Raw genomic sequence first — 17,745 nt, forward strand, 5'->3', positions numbered from 1 at the left:
ACTTGGATTCCAAAGATAACTGAAGTAAATTGTTACACAAAGCCAAATGAGGACTACACAACTCCGAGATCTGTTCCAACATATATTCTCTGAAAATCCATTACACTTTTTGGACCAGAGATTTTCTAGAGAAAAAAAAAAAAGAAACAATATAACTTTCAACATCAAAAAGTGACGGTTCGGGGCTTCCCTGGTGGTGCAGTGGTTGGGAGTCAGCCTGCCGATGCAGGGGACACAGGTTCGTGCCCCGGTCCGGGAGGATCCCGCATGCTGCGGAGCGTCTGGGCCCGTGAGCCATGGCCGCTGAGCCTGTGTGTCCGGAGTCTGTGCTCCACAACGCGAGAGGCCACAGCGGTGAGGGGCCCGCGTACTGCAAAAAAAAAAAAAAAAAAAAAAGTGACGGTTCTTAGAGAACATACATTTCTGAAGTCATCAGAGAAGAAATAGATATGCTAGACCAAATGAATTTCCAATATAATGTGAATTTTAACCAGAAGCCCATTTGTGTGTTATAACAAAAGAATAAACACAATGACTTAAAATTGAGAAAGTTTGACTTTAGGAAAAGTTGTAATATTAGGGACATTTTTTATAGAATAATAATTATCCAATCCCAGACCTTCATTCCTTTTTTTTTCTTAATACCAACAGCAGGACTTGAGAGTCAGGGCATTTGGACCACCAACGTAGTGACCCAGAGTGGCTAGAAGTGAGGGGGTCAGGTGATAAGTACAAAAAACTCTTTTAGGAGAAAGAGTGGAAGATCAAACTAGAGTAGCCAAATCCATGTGTCTTCCAGTATCAGCGATACAGACGCAACAGGGTGGAGCATAGGGCATGATTAATATCAGAGGATTCCAAACTTTCCAGTGCTCTCACTAGTCTGTCCATCACAGCTTTTTTTTTAAATTAAAATATAGTTGATTTACAATATTGTGTTAGTTTCATGTATACAGCAAAGAACAGGAAAAAAACTGGTCTAGAACTGAACCCTGAACCCACAATATCTCCTTGGAGATATGCCTGTATTTATTTAAGTAACTATTACTACAATTTTAAACAATTTATAGGAGAGGATATCTTCTTACTTATACATAGTTTATCCATTTATTGTTTTACATATTAGTTATGATTGAAAAGATTTGTGCTGAGTCAAAATGTATATAACAATGCTTATTTTCCTTTTAACTCACATTACGAAAAAGACCAAGAATGAATACCCCAAAATACTTTGGCTCTATAAACTATCCTTATTGTTGTAAAATATAAATAAATAAACTCAAAGCGCAACATCTTTTAAAACTCGAATAATGGGATAATCATCTGATAAAATAATAATAATCAAAATGAGTGTGAAAAACACATAGCTTTTGACATAGTCATGTACACATGGGAATAAGAGAAGGAGGTACATAGGATAATCTCAGTTATTCAATTCCCAGTGTTTCTTGGTGTTTTCACAAGAGAAGAAAACCAACCACTAGGGGAAATAATTATTATGTTGTCAGCATAATTTCCATTTGGGCAAATTTCTGTGAATGAAATGCACACACCCTGGCATTAGAGGGAATTCTGTTAATGTAGAACATAGCTTCATTTGTTGAGCACTTACTATTTGCAAATCACTAAACTAAACACTTTGATTTACTACTCCAGGCCCTGAAAGTTAAAATCTATCTATCCTGATTGTGTGGATGAGAAAACTGAGGTACAGGAGGGTTTATCACTTCAGCATCGCAAAGCTTGTAAATGATGAAGCTCGACATTGAACGCGGGCTCTCTGACACCAGAATTTTATCCTTAACCCTTGTGGTTAACCACGTCTACCAACAGAATTTAGAGTAAAATATCAAAGGATTGCTCACATGGACATGTTGACAGCCAACATATATGCTTTTGTACTTTTTTCCTCAGTGACTTTTTGTCTTCTTCACTTAGGTTTGAACTTGTCAGTGAGAGCTTTCTTCATCCTCCTTCCTTGAGTGAACAAATCCTATGTTTTAGCTGATTTTCTTTTTTTTTTCTTTTTTTATCTTTTTTTTTTTTTTTTTTTTTGCTGTATTTTCTCCTTAGAGAGAACATCCTTATCAGAAAGAACTACATATAACCAGAAAGATCAATCTGTTTATGTAAATCTTTGTTTCTTTATATACAAGAACCATCTGCATTCCCCAATTTTTTGCTAATTCTGTTAAAAAATACTATGCTTACATGTAAATACACAGAGATATGAACATAATTTACATGACTGAATAAATTCAACCTTAACATAATATTACTTTATCTTCCTCACACACATAATAGTACAGAGTTTACCCATTCATAGACTGTGTTTTTCGTGGTTTATCCAAATGGCTCATGAGCAACCCAAAGTAGTAGTCATTTGCTTTTTCCCCCCCTCCACCAGAAGCTCAGAAGAAGAAATTGGAAGAGAGTATAGAGCTGATCCAAGATGAATGTGTGTCAGAGAATGCAGATCACTCTACAGAGGAGCCTGCTGAAGGAGGGCCAGATGCCGATGGAGAAGAAATGACTGATGGGATAGAGGAGGACTTCGATGAAGATGGGGGTCATGAGCTGGTAGGAACTAAACATTTGGTGTCCACACACCTTTGGTAATAGTACCAGCGTGTCAGTGACTCATTCATTCTAAAATATAGATTAATTATTGAGGGCTTATTTCTTTCTTACATGCATATATTTAAGGCAACCTCAGGCAGTGCTTTGCACATAATAAGTGCTCAATATATTTTTGCTAATTTAAAATATGAGGGAATAAATGAATGAACAGGAATATTATATATGAGATTAGGTATATTTAAAGCCTCATATGAAAGACTCTCTTTCTCAAATGTTTCATCATGAAAAGAATCTTGTGTTTGTGCAGTTACACATGGGTATAATATCCTGGTAACAAAACAACCATTTACTGGACGATACATGGCTCCCCTCTTATTTAGTAGTGTCACTCACTGATGATAATTATATTAGTTATATGGCCAACAGCCCTTTGTACTCTGCTCACTAAGAGGATCCTTCGGTGTATAGCCAGTTTATCATCTTCAGTGCCTGTGCTGCTTGATAACCAGTTTTTATGAGTTGCGGATTTGACTGAGACTTGATTCTTTACATGTTTTGTTTTCCCAATGTTGTAATCATTATACTGGTCATTTCCAGATGTTCTTTCCTGTATAAACACACCAGGGACTTGGTAAATATATGCTGCTGAGAATGCTACTCCTCATATTTTATCAGCCATGAAATTAAATATACTATCTTAAAGGGACTGACTAATAAGAATTATGCAAATGTGTGTGTATATGTGTGTGTGTGTTGCCAGCTCTCAAGTATCTATGGACTGATTGCATTAAACTTGACTTATCCTAGGTAATATCAGATTCCAATTTGTTTTAATACCTACTGTTATTTAACTGATTTTGTCGTGGTTGTTGTTTTGGCATGGTAACTACCCTATCTCTAGTTTCATTTATGGAATTTTATATTGATTTTTAACATTCCAGCTCTGTTTAAATTGCATGGTACCTTTATATAAACTTTTCAGATATGAGCATTTAACAACCACCCTTATTTTTACAAAAGTCTGCATCAGTTTGAAGGACTTGAGTACTTATTTTTAGAACTGTTTTGCTTTCTAGAGTCTGTTGAGCAGGGACTAGAATGAAAGACTAACAAGTTTCTCAGCTTCTCCTTAGGCAGGACTTTAATCCAACAACATAAGTTCCTCAAGCCATTCTAATCAGACTTTTGTTGTCACCATCTCATTGTGACTGCTTTTGTTGAGATCTCTGGAGGCCTCCATGTTGCCATTACCAATGGTTGCCTCTCCGTTCTTATTTTAATTAACCTGTCAGCAGAATTTGGCTGAAAACTGGTTAGGAGAATTTCTCAGAATACTAGTTGTTCATTCTCATTCACCCGTGCTAGAAACCTTCCCTCCATATTTCCACTAAATAAGGGAATAACCCCGGACTTTGTCATGGGCCACCTTCTCTTTCTACACACTTTCACAAGGTAAATTCGTCAAACACCAGAGCTTTGAGTATTATTTATAGGCCAGAGATTCCTAAATCTATATTTCTACTTTTCATCTCTTCCTGGAATTCTAAACTCAAGTAGATGCCTCTCTCCTCATAAATGTTCAGTAAACAATTGAAACTTAACATGCCAGACACATTCTTGATTTTTTTCCAGCCATCTTATTACTTTCCAGACTTCCTCTTTCTGGTAAACAGCATCATTATCCACACAGTTGTTAAAAACCAAAAAGACGACGATTACCTTTGATTCTCTCCACCTTCCCCCATTCATTCTACCTCCAAATAATAACCCAAATCTAGTTACATCTCCACTACAACTAAACTGACTTTTTTGCTTCAGCCCATGCAATCCATTCTCCACACAAAGAGGATAAAAATCTTTTTAAACTGTATACCAGATAATGCTACTCCCTTGCTTAAAACCCTACAGTGCTTTTATCACACTTATAATCAAAATCCCTAAGTGTGTGAATTTAAATTGAAATTGGGTGGAAGATACCAGGAGAGAGAGAGAGAGAGAGCTTGCTGAGGAGAAAGAAAGTCCCCAGTGCTGACGGGAAAAGAATTTAGGACGCAGTGTATATATAGGCTGGCCTTCGACGTGAAGAGGGACACTCTTTCATTGCAACAAACTGTAGTAAGCCTGAGGATTTGGTGGCAGGTGCTTGAGGGAATTCAAGCATGAACTGTAAGTCAGAGGTGATAATCTCTGGAGAGTGAGGAGAGATGGGCATTGTCACAGATTTAAGGAGAAAGGAGAAGATTTGAAGAAGCGAGTATGGAAAACATAGAAGATCACTAATTTGGAAAACATACAAAGATTGATGGTTAGTGTCCATAGCCAGTTGAGGCTAGAGACCAAGAATTAAAGAGTAGTAGTTTGCAAACTTTAAGGTGCATCAGAATAATCTGGAGTTTGTTAATTCCCATTCCAGATGGTTAAAACACACATTTCTGTGTCCCATTCCAAGAGTTTCTGATTCAGTATGCTGAGTGTGTCTGGGAATTCACATTTCTAACGGGCTCCCAAGTCATGCTGATGCAGCCAGTCTGGGGTTCTCTTTGAGAACCACTATTGAACAGGGAATGAGGGGAACCTAGGAGGGGGCTGAGAAGGAGAAAATAGAGGCACGAAGGGAATAGAAGTCATTATACCATTAAGGACCAGAGGAAAGGAAAGGAAAGGAAAGGAATAAGAGAAAAGCAATGGTTATACTCAGAGACTGAGATATTTCAGAGGAGTGACAGGTGATGAGAAAATCTATGGGAGGGAGTGATGGAAGTGGGATCAGAAGAAAAGTCACTGCATATGAAGAATTCAAGAAACTAAGAGGCTCAGATGCAAGATGGCTCATCTACATGGGCATAAAATCACTCCAAATATCAGATAGAAGTACAAGAGTAAGACAGCTATGAAAAGTCAGCTGTCATGAAAGAGATAGCAAGGCCCATTTTAGTCCCAGATCTGTCACTATCCGATTCAATCGATTTACATTAAACATAACTTCTCTGAGTCTCAACTTTCTTATCTGCAAAATAGTAAGTTTAGGTTAGAAATTTCTAAAATCCATTTTGTTTGATCTTTCCTCTGAGTGAGTCTGTGTTCCAGGAACACCATGTCTGAAAGAGCAAGGGTTGAGCATGCAGCCAAGGGAACAAAGCCAAACCATGGTGTTTGGTTTATGTTCTAAACACACAGAAAGTAACTGATTAGAACTGTTGCTGCCTGGAGGTTCTCAGGTTTTCTCCCTCAACTCCTGCATTATAATTGGGGGTTTAGCTAATGGGAGGTAAGGATACTATCTCTAGTATCTCATTTCGTTTCTAAAACTTGGAAAACAGTGAGTGAGGGTGAGTTTAGTACTCAGTCCCTGCATTCTAAGTGGAGACTGGGGAGTCCCTCCCAGTGATTGCCCAAGAGAAAATTCCCTGTTCTGGTGTCTACTATTTTCTCTTTTCCAGACCACATGAACCAAATCATCCTTGGTTCCTGAAAAGGAAAGTAAAAACACAAATCTTCTCTTTTTGAAGAGTGGGTATGATTGCAGATTCAACAAGGATACAGTATAATTAGGTCTTTAGCACATACAGTAGCAACCAAAAGGAGAACTGGCATCCACGTGCTCAGGCAGTTGCTCAAAGAAAATCTGAAATGAATGGGAAACAAGACTTGTATCTGAAGCAAAGGAGATCCAGGAAATGTGATAATGGGACAGCCATAAGTGGAGGCACCCCTTGTGGAGCATGTGGGAAGCTGCTCCATACATTACCTAGATCTAAATATCCAGTTAGTGAAATCGATTTCCATTAAGCAATCCATTCAACTAATGTTCAGGTGCCTGCTGTGTGTGAATCAGGTGCTACCAAAATTGTACAGATAACTAAAACTATTGCTTTATGTGTAAAATGAAATGTTTAAGTAAATGGTTCTTTTTCTCAAGTAGCTTAGTGCCTTAGAGAAGACTGATTTCCTCGCGTAAAAAAATCATACACTTAGACTTCATAATTTATAAGAAGCGAGCCAGGGCTAAAGATATGTGATTCTATAATAATCTATGCCTATGTATTTCATTAGTGCCTATAAATTAAGACGTGAATATATTTAAAATTGAACTCTATATTGACGCATTATACATACACTATCAAACTGTTACCATACTCATTTCCGAATAAATCCATTAGCAAATATTTATTGATTGACCACTAATGAGATTTTTGCGATGGGAATGAAGAAGGCAATCATATTTTTTCCATCAAGAAGGCTATCAAGAACTCGAATTGGTTCAAGATGGCAGAGTAGAAGGACTTGCTCTCACTCCCTCTTGCAAGAACACCCGAATCACAACTAACTGCTGAATAATCATTGACAGGAAGACACTGGAACTAACCAAAAAAGATACCCCACATTCAAAGACAAAAGACAAGCCACAATGAGATGGTAGGAGGGACACAAGCACAATAAAATAAAATCCCATAACTGCTGGGTGGGTGACTCACAAACTGGAGAACACTTATACCACAGAAGTCCACCCACTGGAGTGAAGGCTCTGAGCCCCACGTCAGGCTTCCAAACATGGGGGTCTGGCAACAAGAGGAGGAAATCCTGGAGAATCAGGCTTTGAAGGCTACCAGGATTTGATTAAAGGACTTAAACAGGACTGGGGGAAACAGAGACTCCATTCTTGGAGGGCACATACAAAGTAGTATGTGATTGGGACCCAAAGGAAAGAGCAGTGACCCCATAGGAAACTGCAGCAGACCTACCTGCTAGGGTTGCTGGGTCTCCTGCAGAGGTGAGGTGTGGCTCTGTCTCACCATGAGGACAAGGACACTGGCAGCAGAAGTTCTGGAAAGTACCATTGGAGTGAGCCCACCCGGAATCCACCATTAGCCCCATCAAAGAGGCCAGGTAGGCTCCAGTGTTGGGTTGCCTCAGGCCAAACAACAAACAGGGAGGGAACCCAGCCCCACCCATCAGCAGATAAGAGGATTAAAGTTTTACTGAAATTTGCCCAACAGAACAACAGCCAGCTGTACCCACTACCAGTCCCTCCCATCAGGAAACTTGCACAAGCCTCTTAGATAGCTTCATCCACCAGAGCGCAGACAGCAGAAGCAAGATGAACTATAATCCTGCAGCCTGTGAATCAAAAACCACATTCACAGAAAGATAGACAAGATGAAAAGGCAAAGGGCTATGTATTGGATGAAAGAACAAGATAAAACCCTAGAAAAACAACTAAATGAAGTGGAGATAGGCAACCTTCCAGAAAAAGAATTCAGAATAATGATAATGAAGATGATCCAGGACCTCAGAAAAAGAATAGAGGAAAAGATCGAGAAGATGCAAGAAATGTTTAACAAAGATTTCGGAGAAATAAAGAACAAACAAACAGAGATGAACAATACAATAACTAAAATGAAAAATATACTAAAAGGAATCAATAGCAGAATAACTGAGGCAGAAGAATGGATAAGTGACCTGGAAGACAAAATGGTGGAATTCACTACTACGGAACAGAATAAAGAAAAAAGAATGAAAAGAAATGAAGACAACCTAAGAGACCACAGGGACAACATTAAACACAACAACATTCACATTATAGGGGTCCCAGAAAGAGAAGAGAGAGAGAAAGGACCAGAGAAAATATTTGAAGAGATTACAGTCAAAAACTTCCCTAACATGGGAAAAGAAATAGCCTACCAAGTCCAGGAACTGCACAGTCCCATACAGGATAAACCCAAGGAGAAACACACTGAGTCACATAGTAATAAACTGGCAAAAATTAAACACAAAGAAAAATTATTGAAACCAACAAGGGAAAAATGACAAATAAAATACAAGGGAACTCCCATAAGATTAACAGCTGATTTCTCAGCAGAAACTCTACAGGGCAGAAGGGAGTGGCATGATATACTTAAAGTGATGAAAAGGAGGAACCTACAACCAAGATTACTCTACCTGGCAAGGATCTCATTCAGATTCTATGGAGAAATCAAAAGCTTTACAGACAAGCAAAAGCTAAGAGAATTCAGCACCACCAAACCAGTGTTACAACAAATGCTAAAGGAACTTCTCTAAGTAGGAACACAAGAGGAGAAAAGGACCTACAAAAACAAACCCATAACAGTTAAGAAAATGGTAATAGGAACATACATATCAATAATTACCTTAAAAGTGAATGGATTATCTGCTCCAACCAAAAGACACAGGCTTGCTGAATGGGTACAAAAACAAGACCCATATATATGCCCTCTGCAATAGACCCAATTCAGACCTACGGACACATACACACTGAAAGTGAGGGGATGGAAAAAGATATTCCATGTAAATGGAAATCAAAAGAAAGCTGGAGTAGCAATACTCATATCACATAATATAGACTTTAAAATAAAGAATGTTACATGAGACAAGGAAGGACACTACATAATGATCAACAGATCAATCCAAGAAGAAGATATAACAATTATCAATATATATGCACCCAACATAGGAGCATCAGAATACATAAGGCAACCGCTAACAGCTATAAAAGAGGAAATGGACAGTAACACAATAATAGTGAGGGAATTTAACACCTCACTTAAACTGATGGATAGATCATCCAAACAGAAAATTAATAAGGAAACACAAGCTTTAAATGACACAATAGACCACATAGATTTAATTGATATTTATAGGACATTCCATCCAAAAACAGCAGATTACACTTTCTTCTCAAGTGTGCATGGATCATTCTCCAGGATAGATCACATCTTGGGTCACAAATCAAGGCTCAGTAAATTTAAGAAAATTAAAATCATATCAAGTATCTTTTCTGACCACAATGTTATGAGATTAGAAATCAATTACAGGGAAAAAAACGTAAAAAACACAAACACATGGAGGTTAAATAATACATTAGTAAATAACCAAGACATCACTGAAGAAATCAAAGAGGAAATTTAAAAATACCTAGAGACAGGGCTTCCCTGGTGGCGCAGTGGTTGAGAGTCCGCCTGCCGATGCAGGGGACACGGGTTCGTGCCCCGGTCTGGGAGGATCCCACATGCCGCAGAGCGGCTGGGCCCGTGAGCCATGGCCGCTGAGCCTGCGCATCCGGAGCCTGTGCTCCGCAAGGGGAGAGGCCACAACAGTGAGAGGCCCGCCTACCGCAAAAAAAAAAAAAAAATACCTAGAGACAAATGACAATAAAAACACAACAATCAAAAACCTATAGGATGCAGCAAAAGCAGTTTTAAGAGGGAAGTTGATAGCTATACAAGCCTACCTCAAGAAACAAGAAAATTCTCAAATAAACCATCTAAGCTTACACCTAAAGGAACTAGAGAAAGAAGAACAAGCAAAACCCAAAGTTAGCAGAAGGAAAGAAATCATAAAGATCAGAGCAGAGATAAATGAAATAGAAACAAAGAAAACAAGAACAAAGATCAATAGAACTAAAAGCTGGTTCTTTGAGAAGATAAACAAAATTGATAAACCATTAGCCCGACTCATCAAGAAAAAGAGGGAGAGGACTCAAATCAATAAAATTAGAAATGAAAAAGGAGAAGTTACAACAGACACCCCAGAAATATAAAGCATCCTGAGAGACTATTACAAGCAACTCTATGCCAATAAAATGGACAACTTGGAAGAAATGGACAAATTCTTAGAAAGGTATAAACTTCCAAGACTGAACCAGGAAGAGTTAGAAAATGTGAACAGACCAATCACAAGTAATGAAATTGAAACTATGATTAAAAATCTTCCAACACACAAAAGCTCAGAACCAGGTGGCCTCAGAGGTGAATTCTATCAAACATTTAGAGAAGAGCTAACACCATCCGTCTCAAACACTTCCAAAAAATTGCAGAGGAAGGAACACTCACAAACTCATTCTATGAGGCCACTATCACCCTGATATCAAAACCAGACAAAGATACTACACAAAAAGAAAATTACAGACCAATGCCACTGATTAATATAGATGCAAAAATCCTCAACAAAATACTAGCAAACAGAAACCAACAACACATTAAAAGGATCATATACTATGATCAAGGGGGATTTATCCCAGGGATGCAAGGATTCTTCAATATACGCAAATCAATCAATGTGATACACCATATTAACAAATTGAAGAATAAAAACCATATGATAACCTCAATAGATGAAGAAAAAGCTTTTTGACAAAATTCAACACCAATTTATGATAAAAATTCTCCAGAAAGTGGGCATAGAGGGAACCTAACTCAACGTAATAAAAGCCACATATGACAAACCCACAACAAACATCATTCTCAATGGTGAAAAACTGAAAACATTTCCTCTCAGATCAGGAAAACAAGTATGTCCACTCTCACCACTATTATTCAACATAGTTTTGGAAGTCCTAGCCATGGCAATCAGAGAAGGAAAATAAATAAAAAGAATATAAATTGGAAAAGAAGAAGTAAAACTGTCACTGTTTGCAGATGACATGATACTATACATAGGGAATCCCAAAGATGCCACCAGAAAACTGCTAGAGCTAATCAATGAATTTGGTAAATTTGCAGGATACAAAATCAATGCACAGAAATCTCTTGCATTCCTATACACTAATGATGAAAAATCTGAAAGAGAAATTAAGGAAACACTGCCATTTACCATTGCAACAAAAAGAATAAAATATCTCGGAATAAGCCTACCTAGGGAGACAAAAGTCCTGTATGCAGAAAACAATAAGACACTGATGAAAGAAATTAAAGTTGATACCGATAGATGAAGAGATATACCATGTCCTTGGATTGGAAGAACCAATATTATGAAAATGATTATACTACCCAAAGCAATCTACAGATTCAATGTAATCCCTTTCAAATTACCAATGGCATTTTTTACAGAACTAGAACAAAAAATCTTAAAGTTTGTATGGAGAAGAAAAGACCCTGACTAGCCAAAACAATCTTGAGGGGAAAAAAGTGGAGCTGGAGGAATCAGACTCCCTGACTTCAGACTATACTACAAAGCTACACTAATCAAGACAATATGGTACTGGCACAAAAACAGAAATATAGATCAGTGGCACAAGATAAAAAGCCCAGAGATAAACCCATGCACCAATGGTCAACTAATCTATGACAAAGGAGGCAAGGATATACAATGGAGAAAAGACAGTCTCTTCAATAAGTGGTGCTGGGAAAAATGGACAGCTACATGTAAAATAATGAAATTAGGACACTCCCTAACACCACACACAAAAATAAACTCAAAATGGATTAGAGATCTAAATGTAAGACCAGACACTATAAAACCGTTAGAGGAAAACATAGGACAAACACTCTTTGACATAAATCATGGCAAGAGAGTTTTTTACCTCCTAGGGCAATGGAAATCAAAACAAAAATAAACAAATGTGACCTAATGAAACTTAAAATGCTGTTGCAAAACAAAGGAAACTATAAACAAGATGAAAGCAATCCTCAAATGGGAGAAAGTATTTTCAAATGAATCAACAGACAAAGGATTAATCTCCAAAATATATAAATAGTTCATGCAGCTCAATATTAAAAAAACAAACAACCCAATCCAAAAATGGGCAGCAGACTTAAATAGACATTTCTCCAAAGGAGACATACACATGGCCAAGAAGCATATGAAAAACTGCTCAACATCACTAATTATTAGACAAATGCACATAAAAACTACAATGAGGTATCACTTCACACCAGTTAGAATGGGCATATCAGAATATCTAAAAACAACAAATGCTGGAGAAGGTTTGGAGAAAAGGGAACCCTCTTGCACTGTTGGTGGGAATATAAATTGATACAGCCACTATGGAGAACAGTATGGAGGTTCCTTAAAGAGCTAAAAATAAAATTACCATATGACCCAACAATCCCACTACTGGGCATATACCCAGAGAAAACCATAATCCAAAAAGACACATGCACCCCAATGTTCATTGCAGCACTATTTACAACAACCAGGCCATGGAAGCAACCTAAATGCCCATCAACAGACAAATGGATAAAGAAGATGTGGTACATATATACACTGTAATATTAAGCAGCCATAAAAAGGAACGGAATTGGGTCATTTGTAGAGACGTGGATGGATCTAAAGATTGTCATGCAGAGTGAAGTAAGTCCGAAAGAGAAAAACAAATATCGTATATTAATGCATATATGTGGAACCTAGAAAAATGATACAGATGAACTGGTTTGCAGGGCAGAAATTGAGACACAGATATAGAGAACAAACTTATAGACACCAAGGGGGGAAAGCAGCAGGGGTTGGTGGTTGTAGGATGAATTGGGAGATTGGGATTGACATGTATACACTAATGTGTATAAAATGGATGACTAATAAGAACCTCCTGTATAAAATAATTAATTAATTTTTTAAAAAGTAAATAAAAAGGAAAAAGTGCAAAAAAATCAAATAAAATAAAAAAAGAAGGCTATCAATTACCTGAGGATAAAAGCTACAGACAAAACATACAAAGCCCTCTATTATGATAAGACCAATATGAAAGATGTAGTTTACAAGTGGGGAATCACATAAAGTATATTTAATATCCAAAATACATTAGATATTTCATATTAGGTAGGTGGTGGGTGGGTGGGTCGATGGATCAATAGATAGGCAGATAGATGAATAGATTTTTTGATAAAACTACTAAAAACTTCACAAGACATTTACCTTCAAGCTCTTTTACTTTTTCCATATCCACCAAAATTGTAATCCCCTTTTATATAAAATAAAATAATCCACAAAGAAGTAGTCTGTGCCAAAATGGAAATTCTATAGAAAAGTGAGTGCTTAGTGCTCTGCTAATTCAAAAGGTTGAATGAACTCTCCCCAGGTGTATGGGGAAATATGAATGAGAAAGGTGACTCTGTACACCTGAGGACATCATGAGCTGTCAGCTACCTTCAGGAACTTTTGAGAGGCTAGTCAGTGCTTTCCAAAGTAAAATTTTTGGTCCACTCACATCCAAAGACCCTAAGGTGCTTGCTAAAAATGCTGATATTGATTATCTGGGGAAGAGCTCAGGAATTTGTAGTTTTACCAGGCTGAGGTTTGAAACTATAGAGTTACATCAATTCCCAAAGGAAACTATAGACAGACCAAGCATTTAAATGCATTAGAGAATTTGAGCTGTTTTGAATTCTACTTGTAATTACTTTTGCTGACTACATGCAATCAAATCAGGCAAATCTAGTAAGAATCCACAGTGGAATTACTTAGCTGGATTGTGTAATACTTAGGCATGAAAGCTGAGTACTACACTGTAATATATCTTTCAGCGTTTAACAAAACATTCAACTAAGCAGTGAGTCACCTAGGCTTAACAAACTCTTGAATTGCTATGCACATTGGGGAAGGTCTGAACCACAAATCCAATGCTATAGTTGTAGAGAACTCAAAGCAGGCTTTCTGATACACCACTGCAAATCTGGAAAGTGTAAAGCATTCTGATCAATATTCTTGGCTTTCATGAGCTAGACTGAAAATGTTTCCTTCTTTTTGAAGCTTTTTGTTTTTTTCCTAATGAAATCCTTCACCTGGATTCTCCCCCATATCAACTGTGCTTTGATCTCTTTTTAATATCACCATATGGACTAAACTAGCTAGAGGACATAAAAGAACTTGGGAGACACATTCCCAACGGTAGTGCCAACTGAATTGGTTAGATGTATATATCACAAGGGAGCAAGAAAGTGTTTACTTAACCTGTTTGATTTGGGTCTATATTCAAAACCTTCGTCTTGAACTCTGTCAATCCATCATATGCTATCTTCCCTATCCTCCTGACAACAGATATTAAGGACATAAAGAAATCCTCCATTCATAATTTTAATGGAGTTAGGGATAGGATGAACAATCATGGTGCATGTGCCCTGCAAGTGACCTGGCCTGGGTGACATGCTTTTGAGGCAAAAATGGCCAAGGCCATGACAGCTAAGTGGCCAGCTCTTCTCAATAGAAATAGGATATGGCTCAGACTTTGAGGTAATTGGTGTGATAAGCTGACATAGCTGCTCTGGCTTCCCACCTTGGAATGCAGCCTCTTTGGGAGCTCTGATCCTTCTATAATAAATGTTCATCAGAGTGAGTTTCAGACTATTTCTTCTGGCATCTCCCTTGATTTCAATCATTTTTATTTTTGCTAAAGAACTCTGCTTAGCTCATTAGGGTGAACTTTATTTTCCCCAGGAGGCTAAATGTCTTAGTTGTTAAAAACATGAACTCTGTCTGCAGTCAGTGAAATTTGAATTTCTGACGGAAGCAGTTCAAATCTCCATGACTTTGTGCAAGCTTGTTGTCTATGTCTTTCATCAGTAAAAAGGGATTGATAATAATATATGCCTGATCTGGGATTGTTGTGAAAAGTAAATGAGGTAATATCTAAGAAGCACATGCCTAGCACAAAGTAGACATTCAGTTAAAATTTGCTAAGTGTTTGTGGTTTGTTCTTTAAATGCATTTGTTTAATTTTGCTAACCTTAATGCTTCCATGCCTATGTAGGTATAAATTAGGTCATAGTTAAATTAAAAATTAAACTCTAACAATGTCATAAGAACTCTTGCATAGTTGAAGTCCCTGGCTACGCCTTGTCTCTCCCAGTTGTTTCTGGGGTGTCCAGGAAGTGTCTCAGCTGTGTGCAGGATCATGTCTGATTGTGTGCTCCAGATTCCTGCCTACCACCTGCTCTCCCCTTGAGGGTACAGTTTTGTCGCAGCCTTTGCTGCTGCCTTTTGTGACAGAACATTGCTCTACGCCAGTAGGGCTGCCTCTTCTGCACCTAAAGATGCAACATCCACAAGGTTCACCTGGAACGGGTTCCTTTCATGTCTCAATGTGAAGCCACACCAGGTTCCACACTAAAACTGGAAGAATGATTCCCCTCTGTCTAGCTCTAAGTTAGAAGTTGTCACCCAGAGCTTGCAGCCTGAACCCACAAAATCCTTGAAGCCCAACAGCTCAGGAAAAGCAGCCTCTTGAGCAGTTGCCTGATATTTGCAGTCCCTCCCTGCTTCCACCCTTGTCCATCTCACATTGCTCTCCAATCGGCAGCCATTTTGGTCCTGTTAAAGCTTAAGCCAGGTCATTCTGTTTTAAATTCACCAGTAACTTCCCACCTCACTCAAAGTAGAAACATATGTCCTTACAGTGATCTCCAAAAGCCTGTGTTATCTGGTCCCTGTCCCCTTTCTGATGTGGCTCTGAGTTCTCTCCCACTCAGCCCACGACAGCTACACTGGCCTCCAGACACACACCATTCAGCTCCTGCCTCAGAACCTTGGCATTTGCTGAATGTGGAGATCAGGAAAGTGGAGTCCAAATCATAAAGGGTCTTGATGCTGTGCTAGATGTTTGAAATTTATCCTACAAATTTCAAGTAAATAAATCAGGAATTGCCTGTACATAACAGAGGATTAGGATGCAGTGTAACCTAGTGATCTGATGCAATTTTTTCTGGAGTAAGAAAGAAGTAGAGTTTCCAGATCTGGCAAATAAAAACACAAGATACCAGTTAAATTTGATTTTCTGATAAAAAATGAATTAATTTCTAATATAATCATCTCCCCAATATTCCATGGGACATACTTGTAACAAAAAATATATATATTTATCATTTATCTGAAATTCAAATTCAGCTGAACTTCCTGTCATTTGCCTGGCAACACTCCATAGAAATAGTTTTGACTATTGGCCTTCAACACATTATTTAACTTTTTTCAGCCTCTGTATTGTTATCCATGAAATTGGAATAATAACACCCCCTCATAGGGCTCTAGTAAGAATTAAAGGAGATAATTCATGAACTGCACTTAACAAAGTCTCTAACACAATTTAAGAAGCAAATGGCAGCTATTGTTATCATTATTGAGATTATCATTATCATCTCATTTTGCAAGTGAAGCTTTCAGAAAAACATTACAAAATTTCTAACAACATAATCTTTCATATGGAACTTTGTCTTTAAAGTCTCTAGAGAGTCAGATTTGTTTAAAAGCACTTCTTATTTGACAAGAAAGCCTTCAGGAAACAAATGTAATATTCTGAGAAGAATCATACTTCGCTTTCATCTTGTTAAATTTTTCTTTGATTTTATGCTTGTTGGCTTATTCAATTCAAAAGGATTCCTTTTCAAGTCCTTTTATGACTTTTTAAAAAAAGATAATGCTAACTGTAGCCTGCGGTGATATATGGCTTTTATTTTAGTTTTTGCTATAGATTTGCTCTGCAGCTCATGTGATCTGGCTCCTGGTTTTTATTTTTTATTTTTTTTTAACATCTTTATTGGAGTATAATTGCTTTACAATGATGTGTTTGTTTCTGCATTATAACAAACTGAATTAGCTATACATATACATATATCCCCATATCTCCTCCCACTTGCGTCTCCCTCCCACCCTCCGTAACCCACCCCTCTTGGTGGTAACAAAACACCAAGCTGATCTCCGTGTGCTATGCGGCTTCTTCCCACTAGCTTTCTATTTTACACTTGGTAGTGTATATATGTCCATGCCACTCACTCATTTTGTCCCAGCTTACCCTTCCCCCTCCCCATGTCCTCAAGTCCAATGTCTACATCTCCTTCTTTATTCCTGTCCTGCCCCTAGGTTCTTCATAATTTTGGTTTTTTTTTTTAGATTCCATATGTATGTGTTAGCATATGGTATTGTTTTTCTCTTTCTGACTTACTTGACTCTGTATGACAGACACTAAGACCATCCAACTCACTACAAAAAAACTCAATTTCATTTCCTTTTATGGCTGAGTAATATTACATTGTATATATATGCCACATCTTCTTTATCCATTCAACTGTTGATGGACACTTAGGTTGGTTCCATTTCCTGGCTACTATAAAGAGAGCCGCAATGAACATTTTGGTACATGACTCTTTTTGAATTATGGTTTTCTCAGAGTATATGCCCAGAAGTGGGATTGCTGTGTCATATGGTAGTTCTATTCTTAGTTTTTTAGGGAACTTCCATACTGTTCTTCATAGTGGCTGTATCCGTATACATTCCCACCAACAGTGCAAGAGGGTAGCCTTTTCTCCACACCCTCTCAAGCATTTATATTTTGTAGATATTTTGATGATGGCCATTCTGACTGGTGTGAGGTAATACCTCATTATAGATTTGATTTGCATTTCTCTAATGATTAGTGATGTTGAGCTTTCTTTCATGTGTTTG

The 17,745-nt window shown here is 37.8% G+C and overlaps 1 protein-coding gene across 1 annotated transcript in view; it reads left to right on the forward strand.

Annotated features, from left to right (window-relative positions):
* Positions 1-17,745, forward strand: part of RALYL (RALY RNA binding protein like) — a gene marked incomplete at its 3' end in the record, with an annotated part of 458,402 nt that overhangs the window by 405,309 nt on the left and 35,348 nt on the right. The window contains exon 7 of the mRNA XM_079722141.1: positions 2,408-2,580. Within this exon, the coding sequence (XP_079578267.1) occupies positions 2,408-2,580 (173 nt within the window). The remainder of the gene's footprint in view (positions 1-2,407; positions 2,581-17,745) is intronic.

This window comes from Hyperoodon ampullatus (genome assembly GCF_949752795.1).
Source record: "Hyperoodon ampullatus genome assembly, chromosome: 17".
NCBI lineage: Eukaryota > Metazoa > Chordata > Mammalia > Artiodactyla > Ziphiidae > Hyperoodon > Hyperoodon ampullatus.